Genomic DNA, 20,455 nt, shown 5'->3' with positions numbered 1-20,455 from the left:
CACTTTGCCTCCACATAATAATGCCACCACTGTGGCCCCCACATATTAATGCCACCACTGTGCCTCCACATAATGCCACCACTGTGTCCCCCACATAATAATGCCACCACTGTGCCTCCACATAATAATGCCACCACTGTGCCTCCACATAATAATGCCACCACTGTGCCCCCCACATATTAATGCCACCACTGTGCCTCCACATAATAATGCCACCACTGTGCCCCCACATAATAATGCCACCACTGTGCCTCCCCATAGAAATGCCACCACTGTGCCCCCCCATATTAATGCCACCACTGTGCCCCCCACATATTAATTCCACCACTGTGCCCCCAAATAATAATGCCACCACCGTGCCTCCACATAATAATGCCACCACTGTGCCCCCAAATAATAATGCCACCACCGTGCCTCCACATAATAATGCCACCACTGTGCCTCCACATAGTAATGCCACCACTGTGCCCCCCACATATTAATTCCACCACTGTGCCCCCCACATATTAATGCCACCACTGTGCTCTTTACATGGTAAAATGCCTCATTTGTGCCCTCTAAATGGTAACATTTCCCCCTAGAAAATATTAATGACCTGTGTAAGTGCCCTAGAAAGGTGCCCACATATTGTTCCTAGAAAGTAATAGAGCCCCCAGTGTGCCTTTCACGGTCACAATACCCTGACTTCCCCTATAACAATAATGGTTCCTAAGTGTCCACTTAACATTTAATAATGTCCCTCCCATGTACAGCTCCCCTATACACAGTATGAAGCCCTTATACCTCCCCTATACACAGTATGATGTTCCCATGGCTCCCCTATACACAGTAAGATGCCTCTACCCCTTCCCTATACATAATATACCGCTATACCTCCCCTATACACAGTATGATGGGCCTACAGCTCCTTACAGACACCCGCGTACAGCCGTATACACATACACACACCTGCGTACAGCCGTATACACATGGACACCCCTGCGTACAGCCGTATACACATGGACACCCCTCAGTACAGCCGTATACACATAGACACCCCTGCGTACAGCCGTATACACATACACACACCTGCGTACAGCCGTATACACATACAGACACCCCTGCGTACAGCCGTATACACATACACACCTGCGTACAGCCGTATACACATACAGACACCCCTGCGTACAGCCGTATACACATACACACCTGCGTACAGCCGTATACACATACAGACATCTGCGTACAGCCGTATACACATACAGACATCTGCGTACAGCCGTATACACATACAGACACCTGCGTACAGCTGTACACACATACACACACCTGCATACAGCCGTATACACATACAGACTCCTGCATACAGCTGTAGAAACATACACATACAGCCATATACACATCAGACACCTGCGTACAGCCGTACACACATACACACACCTGCATACAGCCATATACACATACAGACACCTGCGTACAGCCGTACACACATACACACACCTGCGTACAGCCATATACACATACAGACATCTGCGTAGAGCTGTATAAACATACACACACCTGCATACAGCCATATACACATACAGACACCTGCGTACAGCCGTACACACATACACACACCTGCGTACAGCGATATACACACACATATATACAGACACCTGCGTACAGCCGTATACACACACATATATACAGACACCTGCGTACAGCCATATACACACACATGTGTATACATATTTGAAAACATTCACATACAAATAATCATACACAAATGACAGACACAATCCTATACACACAGACACATACTGGAGGTGCTTTTTACTTTTGATGATTGGGGGACACTTCTCTCTCGTGCAGCCACAGACTTGTTTCATGCCATGGTAAATCCCTCTAAGCTAAAGGACCTGTGGTGACGTCACGCCCATGTGATCAGAAGGGGCGGGACCTCAGCAACGCAGGTGATGACAGAAAGAAACTCCAGGTGTCCTGGAGTTCTTTATGATAGAAGCGGGGACCGAGGTAGGCCTCCAGATGGAGGGTGCAGGGGGGCGCAGGGGGAGAGGGGGGGCGAAGCCTACATGATTTTAGTGGACGGGAGGAAACATGGCCACGCCCACTACCAAAGCCGGCCACGCCCACTACCAAAGCCGGTCACGCCCACTACCCAGTCAGCTTCTAATCACTGGGATGCAGCCACAACACTGGATGGAGGCAGCGCGCGCTGCATGACGTCATTATAACGCACGTGGCCGCACTGTGCATGCCAGCGGCCGGGTCTCCTGTACTATGTGGCGGTCAGCACTGTCTGCGCCTGTCAGAGTGGCCGGCCACATCTTGGTACAAGAGACACGGCCGCGCGCAATTCACTCTGCGCGGCCATGTGTGTTATAATGACATTATGCAGCAGGCGGCCCGCGGCCGGCCCTCAACAATAGCTGGGAGAGCAGCCTGGGGGGCAATTGCCTCCACCCCCGCCCGGCGCTGAGCGATGACGTCACCACGCCGGGACTTTGTGTCCTGCGTGTGCGCTGTCATCAGCTAGCTACGCTACTGTCACACACCCTTCCATGGCTCTGCATGTAATGCAATCCTGTGGAACCACAGGTCCCAGCCAACTTCACATTGCAGAGCACCCACGCTTCTGCAAAACATACCGGCCCTTTGTAATACAGCCGGTTGATACCTCACAACATCTACAATAGCAAAACTTATGTTTACAAAATTTCAGATGTAACGCATTTAAACTAACTCTAATCTGTTTTCAATAGTGAACATTTGGAAGCAAAAGACAAATGTCTGTGTTTGAGACAGATGCTTTGTTTTGTGATTAATCTTCTGAGAACCATGTAAAAACCTTTCCATTTCCTAGATCACTCTTGCACCTTTAAAGGGAATCTCTCAGCAGGTTTTTGTTATGTAATCTGAGGACATGTGGAAGTGGTTAAAACCTAGAATTCAACATTGTGTCACATGTCTAGCTCCTGCTGTTTTGAAGGTTTTATCACTTGGTGATTATCATTGCTGTGACTAGCCGCCTCTTGCCAAGTTGTTCTACTCCACCCCCTCCTTTGATTACAGCTCACTGTTTATAAACAATGTACATAGAGAGCCTGTTGTGGGTGGGGTTAGCTTTCTCAACTTTGCTGCATTGCTAAATCTAAAAATTCTGATTGTCAGAACTGCTGCACCCAGTAAGCAAGTGATACATAGTAGGATTTGGGGTCTGTTTGTGTTTTTCATGTATAGTACTTATACGTTAAAAGTGAATGGTGCCGTTCACATGTCCATGATTTTTCACAGACCAGGCAGTCTGCTAAAAATCATGCAGACATATCTGATGTTGTCTAGTCAAAACTGGTAATACAAGTCTATGGGTCTGTGAAAAAAATCAGACCACACTCAGATATCATCTGAGTTTTGTCCAGTTTTTCAGACTATTAGATAAGTGAAGAAACTATTTTTTCACAAACAAGAAAAACTGACCAAATTCCGATGACGCTCATAAAAATCACTGATAAAGCTTTTCCTTGTAAGTGAAAAAACTGACATCTAATTATTATTATTATTTATTTTTATAGCGCCATTTATTCCATGGCGCTTTACAAGTGAAAGAGGGTATACGTACAACAATCATTAACAGTACAAAACAGACTGGTATAGGAGGAGAGAGGACCCTGCCTGCGAGGGCTCACAGTCTACAGGGAACGGGTGATGGTACAATAGGTGAGGACAGAGCTGGTTGCACAGTGGAGTCTAATTGAGTCTTTAGTCTTCTTTGGCTTCCGTCTCACAGGCAGCCAGTGTGGGGGGAAAGAGTACAGCATAACTTTATGTAATTCCAAATAAATCTGCAGTGGTAGTACTCTCACAGTGCTGTCCGCTCTGCAGTACTGCCCCTTCTGGCTGTCTGAAAGGAAAAGAAGTGTTAGTAATAGTTAGGCACAGCTTTGTAGTTTGGCTGACAGTAGACGAGAGTTGCAGTTGCAAATGTGCTTGTAATGAGACAAAGTTCAGCTCTGCTATACTTTGTTAGTTGTAAATCGAACACAGGCATGCAGTGAGATCAGGAGAGCAAACTGTCAGTTTTTACATGCCTCACCCTTTTCATTTAAAATTAGCTTTGGATGCTGATCTTAAAGTTATGTGCTCACGCTGTGTATTTTACCGCTTTTTTTGGGTACCGTTTTGGTCTCAAAACTGCATGAATTTCCTTCTCCAGCAAAGTCTATGAGATTTTATTTTGGCTGTCAGCACATTGTAGTTTACTTTGGCTTCGTCTTTGTAGGACCCACAAAGATGCAGCATGTCAATTATTTTTGCGTTTTTCACCCATTGAATGCATTGGAAAAAAATGCAGCAAAAAATGCATGCTTTTTTATGCGTTTTTCCTGTGAGTGCATTTTTGTGCGTTTTTTGGGGCCAAAAACACTATGTAAGTGGTCAGAAAAAAACGCAGCGTGCGCATATAGCCTAAGGAATACCTTTTGTCTGGCTCACAGTTCTTAACAGCTCATTGACATTTTAAGAAAGATGTGGATTTCTCTGGAATAAGACTTTGGATTGGAGATCTCAAGGTGTCATTTTATGGAGCTTTCTATGACCTGCATGTCTATATAGATGGCTTAGGAGGGTTGACCCTACTGATAGGTTCCATTTTAATAGGGCATTGCATTGGTACAATAGAGACAGATAGTGGGTGATACATTGTTTGGGTTTGTTTTGTTTTTAACACCTATTTTTCCATGGAAGGGGCTGTACTGGGATGATAGCTCTCTCATAAGATAGTTGTAAAGTGGCACTGAAATTTTCTCTGTTGTATCGTACCTCATTTATGTTACATTTGGGGAGGCAAAAATAAGTAATACCTGCTTGTGCATTTCTATTGTATGGCCAACTGTTGAATTGTGCAGCCATTGAATGAAGTTGTAGCACCGTCCGCTTATCACAGCACTTCTCCTTGATGCCTGGGCAGCTAGCAGCAGCTAGTGGAGAGTTATAGTATTACATGTCTCTGTTTTTATATGTATTTGGAAACATGTCATACATGGTTGTGCCAGAGTGTGAGCTCTCATTACTCTCTCACCCTTCCTTTGCCTTCTATCTTTATTGTGTTCTCCCTTGCTACGTATTTGTTAGTGACTATGCGGGAAGAAATGTGAGTCTTTAACGCAAAATGTTTTATGCAAAAAGAATCAAATATATTTTTATTACATTTGTTCACATATAGAAAGACACATACACGTTTCAGTGAGATCAAATAACCCAGAGAAAAGGGCCCCAACCCTGGAGACATGCATCATATGGTACAGATAGTTTATAAGGCATATAGTCCATATGCCTTATAAACTGTCTGTACATTGATATACAAGGCAGGACCAATTCTACGTCTACTTCAAAGTGTATAGGGGGAACACCTACATGCACAGGGAAGCCAGGGAAGGAGTCTTGCGAGGATAATTTGCATATTCCCAGTGCCTTCTGGGATAAGTGAAGAGTCACCGCGAGCTCAAGGAGAACCGGGTTTTGGCCGTTACAGCCGGAAGGAAGACTTCTGAATTTTAGCCTGTCTTCTTCATTGTGAGCGTGAGTGAGCAAAGTGTGAGCAAAAGTAAGTGTGAGTAGAATTGTTTGTATTTAGTTGTTTAATTACTTAACATTTGTTAAGTGCTATCCCCATTAGAAAATGTGCTCCACTATTGCTAATGCGATCCAGTGTACATCTTGTCTCATGTATGCAGTCCTTGAAAAGCCGTTCGAGGGTGCATACTGTTGTTCGAGATGTGAGCAAGTTGCACATTTGGAAGCCCAGATACTGGATCTAAATGAGCAGCTGGCAACTCTGAGATGCATTAGCAATATGGAAAGGAGTTTGCTGCTCACTGAGCAGCAGCTTGCTGGGTCAGATGTGGGGGAGGATCGTAGTAGGGAGCGGCAGGACGGTGAGGTAGGTAGCTTGGTGACAGTTAGAAAGGGGGGTAAAGGGAAAAGTGCTAGGAAGGCTAGTCCTGAACTGACACACCCCAATAGGTTTGCAAACTTGGCAGATGAGGGGGATGTCATTACAGGGGTAGCATTGCTGCAGCAAGGCATGACCTCTGAACGCCAGAGGAGTGTCTGCTCCAGTAAGGGGGGGAATAGGAGTGCAGGGCAGGCAAGACAGGTACTGGTAGTGGGGGACTCAATTATTAGGGGGACAGATAGGGCAATCTGTCACAAAGACAGGGATCGCCGAACAGTGTGTTGTCTTCCTGGCGCTCGAGTTCGGCACATCGCTGATCGGGTTGACAGATTACTGGGAGGGGCTGGGGAGGACCCAGCGGTCATTGTACACATTGGCACAAATGACAAAGTTAGAGGTAGGTGGAAGGTCCTTAAAGATGATTTCAGGGAATTAGGTTGTAAGCTTAAACCATGGACCTCAAAGGTGGTATTTTCGGAAATACTACCTGTGCCACGAGCCACACCAGAGAGGCAAAGGGAGATCAGGGAGGTTAACAGGTGGCTCAGGAATTGGTGTAGGAAAGAGGGTTTTGGGTTCCTGGAGAATTGGGCCGACTTTTCAGTTGGCTACAGATTCTATGCTAGGGATGGGCTGCATCTTAATGGAGAGGGTGCTGCTCTGCTGGGGCAGAAAATGGCTAGAAGGTTGGAGGAGTGTTTAAACTAGGAATGGGGGGCGAGGGTATTCACTTTATAGAAGGGGAATGTAGTGCAGATAGTGACCAGGGAACAAGTAATGAAATTGGGGGTGGTACGGGGGGAAGGGTTAGGACAGTTAATACAGTAAGCAGGAATACAGGTACAGAGTCATACGTAACGTGCATGTCCACTAATGCCCGAAGCCTCACAAATAAGGTGGAGGAATTAGAATTAATATTGTTGGAAGAAAATTATGATATAGTGGGGATATCAGAGACATGGCTGGATGAGAGCTATGACTGGGCTGTTAATTTACAGGGTTATAGCCTATTCAGGAATGACCGTACAAATAAGCGAGGGGGAGGTGTGTGTCTATATGTAAAATCATCCTTAAAACCCATCCTGCGTGACAACATATGTGAGGGTACTGAGAATGTAGAGTCCCTATGGGTGGAGATAAGGGGGGGGAGAATGAATAATAAAATACTGATAGGGGTGTGTTATAAGACGCCGAATATTATGGAAGAGGTAGAGAATCTCCTCATAAAGCAAATTGATAAAGCAGCGAGTCTCGGAGAGGTAATTATTATGGGGGACTTTAACTATCCTGATATAAATTGGGGAACAGAAACTTGCAGTTCCAGCAAAGGAAATAGATTTTTGATAACAATGAAAGATAATTACCTTTCACAAATTGTACAGGACCCCACAAGAGGGGGAGCACTACTAGACCTTGTACTAACCAATAGGCCAGACCACATATCAAATATACAAGTTGGGGGTTACTTGGGGAATAGTGATCACAAAATAATAAGTTTTCATGTATTCTTTAGTAAGATGTCTAGTAGAGGGGCTACAAGGACACTAAACTTCAGGAAAGCAAATTTTAAACGGTTGAGAGATGATCTTAGTGCAATAAACTGGGATGATGTACTAAGTAATAAAAGTACACAAAGCAAATGGGAGACTTTTATGAGCATCCTGAATAGGGCTTGTGCAGAAAATATACCCTATGGGAACAAACATGCTAGAAATAGGAGGAAACCCCTATGGCTAAATAGAGCTGTAAGGGAAGCAATAAAAGAAAAACAGAAAGCCTTAAAAGAATTAAAGAGGGTAGGTAGTGATGAGGCATTATATAATTATAGAAAATTAAATAAAATATGTAAAAAGCAAATTAAGTTAGCTAAGTTTGAGACAGAGAGACTCATTGCGAGAGAAAGTAAAAATAATCCTAAAATATTCTTTAACTACATAAACAGTAAAAAACTGAAAAGTGATAGTGTTTTCCCCCTTAAAAATAGTCTTGGTGAAATGGTGGAAGGGGATGAGGGTAAAGCCAACCTGCTGAATGACTTTTTTTCTACGGTTTTTATACAAGAAAATGCCATGGCAGATGACATGACCAGTGATACCATAAATTCACCCTTGAATATTACCTGCTTAACCCAGCAGGAAGTACGCCGCCGCCTCGAAATCACTAAGGTTGACAAATCTCCGGCCCCGGATGGCATACACCCCAGAGTACTACAGGAATTGAGTTCTGTGATAGATAGACCATTATTTTTAATCTTCTCAGATTCCTTAATAACAGGGTCGGCACCGCAGGACTGGCGCATAGCAAATGTGGTGCCAATATTCAAAAAGGGGACAAAAACTGAGCCGGGAAATTATAGGCCGGTAAGTTTAACCTCTACGGTTGGTAAAATCCTTGAGGGTTTCTTGAGAGATGCTATACTGGAGTATCTCAAGAAAAATAACCTTATGACAGAGTATCAACATGGGTTTATGAGGGATCGATCCTGTCAAACTAATTTGATCAGCTTCTATGAAGAGGTAAGTTCAAGCCTGGACCAGGGAAATGCAGTGGATGTTGTGTATATGGACTTTTCAAAAGCTTTTGATACGGTGCCACACAAAAGGTTGGTACATAAAATGAGAATAATGGGGATAGGGGAAAATATGTGTAACTGGGTTAAAAACTGGCTCAGTGATAGGAAACAAAGGGTGGTTATTAATGGTACGTACTCGGACTGGGTCTCAGTTCATAGTGGGGTACCACAGGGGTCAGTATTGGGCCCGCTTCTTTTCAACATATTTATAAATGACCTTGTTGGGGGCATGCGGAGTAGAATTTCAATATTTGCAGATGATACTAAACTCTGCAGGGTAATCAATACAGAGGAGGAAAATTTTATATTACAGGGAGATTTATGTAAATTGGAGGATTGGGCTGAGAAGTGGCAATTGAAGTTTAATGTAGATAAATGTAAGGTCATGCACTTGGGTAGAGGAAATAACATTTATGATTATGTACTTAAAGGGAACCTGTCAGCAGAAATGTCCCCTAAAACCTAACAGATTCCCCCTCTGCAGCTCCTGGGCTGCATTCTAGAAAGGTCCCTGTTATGATTGTGCCCACTTTCTGACCGAAAAAAAGTGTTTATAAAGTTGTACCTTTTTGGCTTCTGATTCTGTAAATCCGTCACGGGGGCGGGCTGCCTGATGGCCGTTATTCTGCCCCCTGGTCCTGTACGCCGCCCCCATCGCTGATTTCAATACTTCTGGACGCCGCCCACTGCTCCAGCCATCCCCGCGCTTGCCCAGTGCCCATCTCTCGGGGATGAGCACTGTGCCCAGCGTCACCGCTGGTGACGTGCACGCAGGGTTAAGATTATGGGCGGTGCTGTGATGTTTATTCCTAAGCAACCGCCCATAATCGCGGGACCGCGCTTTCCCCCTCGGCCTGCTTCTTTCTGCGCAAGCGCGCTGCTGCTGACCTCACTTCGCCTCCTTCCCATCTTGCCCCGAGGCAGGAAATAGATGGGAAGAGCGCGGAGCAGTGACTACACCGAAAGCGCGGTCCCGCGATTATCGGCGGTTGCTTAGGAATAAACATCACAGCACCGCCCATAATCTTAACCCTGCGTGCACGTGACGCTGGGCACAGTGCTCATCCCCGAGAGATGGGCACTGGGCATGCGCGGGGATGGCTGGAGCAGTGGGCGGCGTCCAGAAGTATTGAAATCAGCGATGGGGGCGGCATACAGGACCAGGGGGCAGAATAACGGCCATCAGGCAGCCCGCCCCCGTGACGGATTTACAGAATCAGAAGCCAAAAAGGTACAACTTTATAAACACTTTTTTTCGGTCAGAAAGTGGGCACAATCATAACAGGGACCTTTATAGAATGCAGCCCAGGAGCTGCAGAGGGGGAATCTGTTAGGTTTTAGGGGACATTTCTGCTGACAGGTTCCCTTTAATTGTAGAACACTGGGTAAAACAGACACAGAAAAAGACTTGAGTGTATGGGTGGATGGTAAACTTCACTTTAGTGGACAGTGTCAGGCAGCTGCTGCCAGGGCTAATAAAATAATGGGATGTATTAAAAGAGGTATACGTGTTCATGAAAAAAATATAGTTCTACCTCTGTACAAGTCACTAGTGCGACCGCACATAGAATACTGTGGACAATTCTGGTCACCGATATATAAGAAGGACATAGTTGAACTGGAGAGGGTGCAGAGAAGAGCGACCAAGGTTATTAGAGGAATGGGTGGGCTGCAATACCAAGACAGGTTATTAAACTTGGGGTTATTTAGTTTGGAAAAACGAAGGCTTAGGGGGATCTAATCACAATGTATAAATATATGAGGGGACAGTACAGAGACCTTTCCAAAGATCTTTTTACACCTAGGGCTGCGATTGGAACACGGGGGCATCTGCTACGTCTTGAGAAAAGAAGGTTTAATCATAATCACAGATGAGGATTCTTTACTGTACGAGCAGTGAGACTATGGAACTCTCTGCCGCATGATGTTGTAATGAGTGATTCACTACTAACATTTAAGCAGAGCCTGGATGCCTTTCTTGAAAAATGTAATATTACCAGTTATGTATATTAGATTTTACGACAGGGTATTGATCCAGGGAACTAGTCTGATTGCCGGATGTGGAGTCAGGAAGGACATTTTTTCCCCATTGGAACTTGTTTGCCACATTGGGGTTTTTTTTGCCTTCCTCTGGATCAACATGTTAGGCTACAGGTTGAACTAGATGGACTTAGGCGGGCTTTGCACGCTGCGACATCGGTAACAATGTGTTACCGATGCTGCAGCGATAGTCCCGCCCCCGTCGCACGTGCAATATCTAGTGAAAGCTGCCGTAGCGATTTTTATCGCTACGGCAGTTTCACACGCACATACCTGCCGTGCGACGTCCCTCTGGCCGGCGACCCGCCTCCTTCCTAAGGGGGCGGGTCGTGCGGCGTCACAGCGACGTCACACGGCAGGCGGCCAATTGAAGTGGAGGGGCGGAGATGAGCAGGATGTAAACATCCCGCCCACCTCCGTCCTTCTCATTGCATCCGGCGGCAGGTAAGGAGATGTCCCTCTCTCCTGCGGCTTCATACACAGCGATGTGCGCTGCCGCAGGAACGAGGAACAACATCGCACCTGTCGCTGCACCGGCATTATGGAAATGTCAGAGGCTGCAGCGATGATACGATAACGACGCTTTTGCGCTCGTTCATCATATCAAAAAGGATTTGCACGTTGCGATATTGACTGCGACGCCGGATGTGCGTCACTTTCGATTTGACCCCATCGACATCGCACGTGCAATGTCACAACGTGCAAAGCCGCCCTTAGAGTCTCCCTTCAACCTTAAAAACTATGATACTATGATACAACTGAACACCTGTGCTCACATGCAAAGTAATATATGATGAATAGGTGACTTCACTAGACCATAGCAATAGTAATCTGATAATAAAAAGTAAGCTTTACATTCAACGTATGAATCAAACTAGGTTAAATCAGATACTTATATAAGGTTACTGACTGCTATAAGCACAACGTGTCAGTTAGCAGTTAGCCACGTGCGCTTAGTGGACAGAGCCACATGCTATTTCCATGAGGGACAACCGGCATGCATGACCTGATAGAAAATAACATCAGTTACCCATAATGCGGTATTGCAGTACTCCAGGTGGAGTACCCTATGCCCCCGATGCACATTTCGCACTGCGGCTTCTTCAGCTAACGGCACCGTTTATTATCAGATTACCATTGCTATGGTCTTGTGAAGTCACCTTTTTATCATATATTACTTTACTTTTGCATGGTGTTCAGTTGTGCTTGTAGGTGTTCCCCCTATACACTTTGAAGTAGACGTAGAATTGGTCCTGCCTTGTATATCAATGAACAGACAGTTTATAAGGCATATAGTCCATATATTTCTATCTGTACCATATACTAATATAACGGGGGCCCTGCAAACATAAATTTTGCAAAAAATCTCTGAGGGTCAAACCATTACTTACCAACTAAGTTAATTTGCAGGATTATATGTACCTTTTTATGACAAAGATTTGTACCATATAATATGATGCATGTCTCCAGGGTTGGGGCCCTTTTCTCTGGGATATTTGATCACACTGAAATGTGTGTGTGTCTTTCTATATGTGAAAAAATTTAATATAATATATTTGATTATTTTTACATAAAACCTTTTGCGTTAAAGATTCAAATTTCTTCCCACATAGTCATATCCGTTTAAGGCCTCTGCCACATTCACGTGAAAATCACGCACGTGCCGAGAGACACGTATTTCCCCTGCGTGTTGCGTGCAGGTAAGTACGTGTCTCTGGTACGTGCGGGACACGTGTGTTCTACGTGTGCGATCCGCGATAGCACACGTAGAACCGGTAATTAACATACTCACGTGGTCCTTCCTGCTGTCCGCGCTGCTGTCCGTGGTGCTGATCCTCGGTCTCCAGCCCTCCCGTCTCCCCGCTGCTGCTGCCAGGCAGTGAAGTGAATATTCTATGAGATTAATGAGCGGCGGTCGGCAGCAAGAGGCAGCAGCGGCAGAGACAGGAGGGCTGGAGAAGGTGAGTAAATGTTTTTTTTTTTTTTCTACTTTTTTTCCATGTTTTCTCCGGCGCGTGTCACACGGGACCGCATCCACACTACACCCGTGTGGTACGGGTGCGGGCCGTGTGACACCCGTGCTGCGGGAGAGAACACTGACATGTCAGCGCTTTGAAAAACGCACACACGTACAAACGCACACGGACACACGTTCCGTGTGGTTTTGCGTGTGTGTGCCTGCTACAATAGGGTAGCATTGCTGAACGTGTCTCCGTGCCGCCGGTACGTGTAAAAAATGACAAACGTGCCGGCGGCACGGATGTGTGTCGCAGGCCTAAAAGAGTTGGCATATAATGAATTTTGTGTGGATAAAAAATTGGAAGTTGTTGTTTCTTACATTTGTTAGTGATGAGCATTCTGGTTCTTTTTGATGAGCTGAATCATTTGGCCCAGTTCACCCAAAAGACCTGGTTATTTTAGATTCCAAATTGGTCTCCATTAAATAACAGTTTACACACAGGATGAACTGGTATTTAATATAAATTCTATCAGTTAGCCAATAGTAGTGCAGTTTTCACAAGATTTTGCTGTGAGCTGTTGAGAGTGAGTTTTTTGCCACTTTCTACAGCCAGTAAATCTCATTCTATACCTAGAGAGAACCACTTAAAGGGAATCTGTCGGTAGGATCAACCCTCCTGAGCCATATATATGGGCATGTAGGTCATAGGAACAAAAATAAAATGATACCTTCATATCTGTGACAATGATCTGCATGAGAATCTGCCTCGAGATCTTATTTTTAATAAAAAGGAGTGTTATCAGTGTGAGACATGTAAGGGTGAGTGCGCATGACCAGGAATAGCAGTCATGGCAGCAATCAGGTCCCCATCATCACATTACAGGGACCCGATTGCCATGGAGAGGTAAACGATTCCTCTACCTTCCTGCTGAGTGCTGCGATCACGATTGATCACAGCATTTAGGGAGTTCCACTGCCAGGAGCTGCACAGGGACCTCTCCTGGCAGTGACAGCCAATGTCCCAGCTGTAACATCAGCCGGAGACTCGGACGCGATCTCGGGGTACAGTGCACAAACTCCTGTTATTGCCAGGAAAAACGTTCAAAATCGTTTAAAAAAAAAAAAAACCCAGTGAAAACAAAATAAAAAAACAAGTATTTTTCTGCTGCGTTTTTCTTGCTCAAACATGCCTTTTTTGTGTGTAGAAAATCAGCACACAAATCTGCTATGCGGGCACATTCCCTTAGGGGCCCTTTGCACACTACAACATAGCAAGCCGATGGTAGCGATGCCGAGCGCGATAATTCCCGCCCCCGTCGCAGCTGCGATATCATGGTGATAGCTGCCGTAGCGAACATTACCGCTACGGCAGCTTCACATGCACTCGTCTGCCCTGCGACGTCACTCTGGCCGGCGATCCGCCTCCTTCCTAAGGGAGCGGGTCGTGCGGCGTCATAGCGACGTCACACGGCAGGCGGCCAATAGAATCGATGGGGCGGAGATGAGCGGGACGTAAACATCCCGCCCACCTCCTTCCTTCCGCATAGCCGGCCGGGACACAGGTTGGAGATGTTCCTCGCTCCTGCGGCTTACACACAGCGATGTGTGCTGCCGCAGGAACGAGGAACAACATCGTAACATCGGTCTTTCCCAATTCATGGAAATGACCGACGCTACACCGATGATATGATTAAGACGCTTTTGTGCTCGTTAATCGTATCAAAAATGCTTTACACACTACGATGTCGAGAGCGACGCCGGAAGTGCGTCACTTTCGATTTGACCCCACCGACATCGCACCTGCGATGTCGTAGTGTGCAAAGGGCCCCTTAGAGTGCCAGTGGCTTTCCGTGTGATGCCACCTCCAATCACAAAAAAGGAGCTGACACTGCGTACCTCTGTGCTTCCCCCTTTCTTTTATTTTTCACATACATTTGCCATATCCTTCCTTCTACTGTCTCCTCTGCATCACTTACTTTCCACGCTTCCCTAGTCTCTCATTAATACTTTTGATACTATTTCACATTGCTTCATTTTTTTATATATATAATTGCTGTTATCTAAAATATAAGATCTCTTATCTAAATTTCTGCACCTAAAGATACAATCATCAGTAACTTTGCAGCTATATTAAATTAACTTGCACTGATCCTATTGCCCAGATCTGTATTTCCAATTCTGCTGCTCATCAGTGGAACATATGTTCTCTATTTACCCCTTCAATGTGTTAATTTTTGTCAAATTACTGTAAAGTTTCTGTTTATAAATACAGTTAAATACCTTTTTAAAAGAACCTGAGCTTCTGACCCGGCTTTCCATGTTGCGATGTGTCACTCCATTGCAGAGATAGTCATATTCTTTTGGAGCGCAATATGTGAAATCTCAAAGCAAAGCAACCGAACTGGGAGTTTCTTCACAATCCTCTCTGGAGGTGTTTATTTTCCCCTCTCCCTTAGGTTAGTTTCACACATTTGGCCTTTTGCCGGATTCGGTGCACGCCAGTACAGTGTATACAGTACACTGGCAGCGCGACAAGCCCCGGTCACATGCTGTCATGTGACCGGAGCATGTGACCCAGACGTTACAGCGCTGCCCCTGTACTGTATACACTATACTGGCAAGTGCCGAATCCGGCAAACCGGCGAAAAGCCGGATGTGTGACACTAGCCTTATAGATGCTGCTAATCACAGCTTGGCAGCATCTGAGGCTGATAGAAGCACATGCCCCCAGAAAAGACTTTGAAGAAATGCCCAGTTGGCCTGTAAGTAGAGTTTTCACATACTGCGCTCCAAATGAATAACAATATCTCTGCAGTGGAGTGACACAGGGCAAAACGAAACACAACGTCAACATTGAGGAGCTCAGGGACGTTTATAAGGTATTTAATTTATTTTTAGGGGGGAAAGTGACAGGTCGGTTCTCTTTAAGATACTGTAAGTGCCAGATAGAAGTAACAGAAATAATTGTTTAATTTTTTCCTGTTTTCTTCCATTTCTTTAGGTACAAATCAAATGAGGAGTATGTTTATGTACGAGGCCGTGGCCGGGGAAAGTATGTGTGCGAGGAGTGTGGGATTCGTTGCAAGAAGCCAAGCATGTTAAAAAAGCATATTCGCACACACACAGATCACCGGCCATATGTGTGCAAGCACTGCAATTTTGCCTTCAAAACCAAAGGTGACCTTGTTTCCTAAGTTTCTTGAGGAATCTGTGTCTAGTTTTATACTGTAAAGGCTTGGTCACATGCTGCAATTTTTTTTTCCGTTGGAAAAAAGCACAGCGTTTCATGGTACCAGCAAAGATGAGATTTGTGAACTCTCATGTACATGCTGCTTATTTTTTTTCTAACGGTTTCTAATTATGGTACCTATATTTTCTGTTTTATCTTCAGGGAATCTAACTAAACACATGAAATCCAAAGCACACAGCAAAAAGTGTCAGGAGCTAGGTTTAGTACCACCGTCTCTTGCTGACCTGGATGCAGAAGAAGGTACTGTATTTCATTGAAATAATTGATAAGGTTTTTGGCACCCCCTCTTCTGTAGAGCACTAGAACAACGGTTTAAACATTGCGAGCTCTGCACAGTTATGTCTGAGACTTTCTAAAGCTTGTACTGTCCCGTGGACCTGACAGCTCTCCTAAAATGTCTGTATTAGGCTAAGTTCACATTTCCGTTGATTTGTATCAGTCACATGCGTCGCTTGACGCATGTGACTGATGCGCTGTTCAACGCTGTACAACGGATGACAAAGAACAGAATTCTTTGTCGGATTCCGTTGTGTGCGGGGGGCGGAGTTCGGGGGCAGAGCCGAGCGGGGGGCGGGGCCAGGCGCTGAGGATGTCAGTGGAAGTGCTGCGGTCTGCATGGCTGGGGACAGGTGAGTGTATCTGTGAGTGAGTGAGTGTGTGTATGTGCATGTATGTATGTATGTATGTGTGTATGTATGTGTGTGCACATGCAAAGTGCGGGAGGGGGCGGAGCCGAGCGGGGGGCGGGGCCAGGCGCTGAGGATGTCAGTGGAAGTGCTGCGGTCTGCATGGCTGGGGACAGGTGAGTGTATGTGTGAGTGAGTGAGTGTGTATGTGCATGTATGTATGTATGTGTGTGTGCACATGCAAAGTGCGGGAGGGGGCGGAGCCGAGCAGGGGGCGGGGCCAGACGAGGGTGTCAGTGCTTGTCTGCATGGCTGGGGACAGGTGTGTGTGTGTGTACATACATGTGCGGAGTGCGGGAGGGGGCAGGGCCGAGCGGGGAAGTGTCGGCCTCCCTGCACACGTAACCAGCCTAAATATCGGGTAACAGCAAAGCACCCGATGTTTACCTTGGTTACCCGATATTTACCTTGGTGACGGGCCTACACCGCTTAGCGCTGGCTCCTTGCATCGTAACCAACCAAAGCTGGTGACGTGTGCAGCGAGCCAGAGAGCATGCGCAGCGAAATCCGACGGATCTCGCTGCTCAAAAAACGTTACATGCTGCGTTCCTCCCGCCCGGCGGTCAGTCGTTCCACGACTGATCAGTCGGGCGGAGGGTGCAACGCAGCATCATCAGTCACAATCCGCTGCTCATACAAGTCTATGGGAGCAGCGGAATCCGCTAAACGGATTCCGCTGTTTACAAGAGCAGCGGATTGTGACTGATAGATTTTAGCGGAAATGTGAACTTAGCCTTACTCATAAAATAACAATTCCTGGGCTTCTGTTGTAAGCTTAGTGTTAAAATTGACAACCATGTGTTACCCGTGCCTTTGCCAATGCTGATAGTGTCAGAATGTGTAGGGATGTAGCTTATTGGTGAGCAGTTCACTACTCGGACAACCCCTTCTCAATCCCTGTGTTTCGTCCCTTGTAAAATAATAGCACTTACACTAATCGGCACCGCTACAGCAATGTCTGCACTGGCTCGCCCGGCTTCACTTCATTTCACTCACCCTTCCTTTGGAAAAATCAGACATTCAGAGGAAGTGAGAGCTACAATTGCCATCTTACTTCCTCCAGATGTCAATTATGTCTGCACCGTAGGAAAAGAGGGTGAAGCCAGCATTGACTGGCCGGAGGGATTGTGTGACTTAATATGTCATCCAAGCCCCAGGTGACCCAGTGCCGACATCGCTGCTACACCACCAGAGGTGGGTATAGGTGTTCATTATTTTACAGTAAGGCAAACATTGGGATTGAGAAGGTGTTGTCCAAGTAGTGGACAACCCCTTTAATGCCCAATAGTCAATTCATTAGTACATTTCCGTTAGGAGCAATTACAGTGCAGATGTCTAATAAATCCTGATCCGTCTTTGCTATTTCATTAAGAATATAAGGATTTGGCAGAGATAGTTAGTTCTATACATTCCAATATATGCTATTAAAGGGTTAAAATGTAAGATCTTTGATATTGATATGGGTAATATGTACGCTGAGGGGGGGGGGGAGGGGATGTTAGGGAGGGAAAGTTTATAGTTCTGCTCGTTATTGCTGAAAATATAACACATGTTTTGTATACTTGGTGAAAAATAAAAATGTATCTGATTAAAAAAAGAATATAAGGATTTAATAAACCGCACAAGTCAAAAGAGTGAACCAATCCTCATTAAAAGGATTGGCCACTTTATTTCTATAAAGTGTTGGGGACATCAATTTGTAGCACTTACTAATATGTAGGCATAACATTGTTCATCCTGCTCTTCTTAGTGCAGGATATCAACCTCCTTACGTATGCTGAGAATGCAGGGGGGGGAAAACTAAGAAGAAATGGGAAAAAAAACTATTTTTTCATGCTTCCAATTGGTATGGGGCAATATTCTGTACCTTTTGATACTGTACCTTATTATTTAATTTTACAGAGTTGTAGAAACATTTTTACCGAAGACTAAATAGAATCGCTAAAATAAATTGTAATTTTCAGCATTGTATGATTTTATATTGGAGGATTTGTAATGACCTGGAGGTTTTGTAGTATAACAATGACACTGTGATTACTTCTAATATATGTATTATTGTATGTCTTCTTTGCAGGGACAAGTGATGAACGTGGGCTAGAGAGTGATGTGATAGAAGAACATCAATTTTCTGGCCTAGAAGATACAGATGATGAAGAAGATTCTGATGGAGATGAGGAGGAGGATGAAGATGAAGATGAAAGTCAGGAAGAAAAAAATACAGATCTCTCACCAAGTACTGTCACTTCTTATTCACCTAATGAGCCAAGACAAAACCCAGACAGTACAGATACCACTTCTGTTTGCCAATTTTCTTCTCAACAATTACAGACTTCCGAGACTTCTGGAAAAGATTCCCAAGCACTGATGGTATCTGATCTGTCAGTGTCTCAAGAGCTAGTACCTCATAGACAATGGTCTCCTGGCAAAGATTTGGGAAGTAGTCGGGCAGGTCCTTCTAGAAGACATCTTCTTCAGAAAAGAGAAAGCTCACCAAAATGTTTTTCACCGACAGGCTGTACCTCACCCCGCAGGGGAATGTCACCATGCCAGCGCTTGCCATCAGCCAGAGAAGTATCCCCACTACGATGTGTTTCCCCTCAGCGACTATCCCCACATCGCAGTCATTCACCGAGGGCCTACATGTCCCCAGAGCGAGGTTCTTCACCACCGGTCCGACATTTATCCCCCAGCAGTGAAGTTACAAGTCTGCGTTATGCAGCTTTTAGAGGTGGTTTGGCGTCACCACCGCGGTACCCATCTCCTGGGAGAGAAGAGTCCCATCTTACAAGGACAGATGCTCAGACCCACTTAAAAGCTCAGCATGGAGTATTTCCTTCTAGAGCTCAACCTCATAGGACTTCTGATCATCTGGAGACATCAGGAACAAAGGTAAGGTAGAAGAAAAGACATTTTGAAAGTTAGAACAGATAATTTGAGTTAAACATTTTTTTTTTTGTTTTAGTTTAAATGCCAAATACACTGATCTTAGACCATGAAAGAATATCAATGCACCTTTCTATAGCGGTCAGTGAATCTTATTCATGATGCCATAAAAAACAGTTGTAAGGAATAAGTACAGTGCCTTGCGAAAGTATTCGGCCCCCTTGAGTTTTTCAACCTTTTCCCACATTTCAGGCTTCAAACATAAATATAAAAATTTTAATGTTATGGTGAAGAAGCAACAAGTGGGACATAAAAAGAAAGAAAGAAATGTATTGCTTATTTTAAACTTTTTTTTAAGAAATAAATAACTGAAAAGAGGGGTGTGCAATATTATTCGTCCCCTTTAAGTTAATACTTTGTAGCGCCACCTTTTTCTGCGATTACAGCTGTAAGTCGCTTGGGGTATGTCTCTATCAGTTTTGCACATCGAGAGACTGAAATTCTTGCCCATTCTTCCATTGCAAATAGCTTGAGCTGAGTGAGGTTGGATGGAGAGCGTTTGTGAACAGCAGTTTTCAGTTCTTTCCACAGATTCTCGATTGGATTCAGGTCTGGACTGTGACTTGGCCATTCTAACATCTGGATAAGTTTATTTGTGAACCATTCCATTGTAGATTTAGCTTTATGTTTGGGATCATTGTCTTGTTTAAAGACAAATCTCCGTCCCAGTCTCAGGTCTTTGGCAGACTCCAACAGGTTTTCTTCAAGAATTTGGCTCCATCCAACTTCCCATCAATTTTAACCATCGTCCCTGTCCCTGCTGAAGAAAAGCAGTGCCAAACCATATGCATGTTTGACAGTGGGGATGGTGTGTTCAGGGTGATGAGCTGTATTGCTTTTACGCCAGGGCTGTGGAGTCGGAGTCGTGGAGTCGGAGCTCATTTTGGTGGAGTCAGAGTCGGTATAAAATGCACCGACTCCGACTCCTAAAATATATAATAAATTGGGGACAGTAGTGCAATGCAGAATGTGCTGCATATTTTTTCATAGGAATTTGGGAAACTTATGAAATGTCCAATAAATGGCTTTTCTATTCCTGATCTAAGGCTACATTAACACAGGGTTTTTG

General features: G+C 45.0%; 1 protein-coding gene across 2 annotated transcripts in view; it reads left to right on the top strand.

The window, feature by feature from the left end:
• HIVEP3 (HIVEP zinc finger 3) overlaps positions 1 to 20,455 on the top strand; it is a 233,510-nt gene that overhangs the window by 172,883 nt on the left and 40,172 nt on the right. For both annotated transcript variants that reach the window (XM_075335951.1, XM_075335950.1), the window contains exons 5-7: positions 15,509 to 15,684; positions 15,899 to 15,997; positions 18,518 to 19,332. In XM_075335951.1, the coding sequence (XP_075192066.1) occupies positions 15,509 to 15,684; positions 15,899 to 15,997; positions 18,518 to 19,332 (1,090 nt within the window). The remainder of the gene's footprint in view (positions 1 to 15,508; positions 15,685 to 15,898; positions 15,998 to 18,517; positions 19,333 to 20,455) is intronic.

The sequence above is a fragment of the Anomaloglossus baeobatrachus genome, chromosome 2 (genome assembly GCF_048569485.1).
Source record: "Anomaloglossus baeobatrachus isolate aAnoBae1 chromosome 2, aAnoBae1.hap1, whole genome shotgun sequence".
Taxonomy (NCBI): Eukaryota; Metazoa; Chordata; class Amphibia; order Anura; family Aromobatidae; genus Anomaloglossus; species Anomaloglossus baeobatrachus.
Note: the sequence above shows the minus strand (reverse complement) of the source record. Positions and strands in the feature narration are given on the sequence as shown.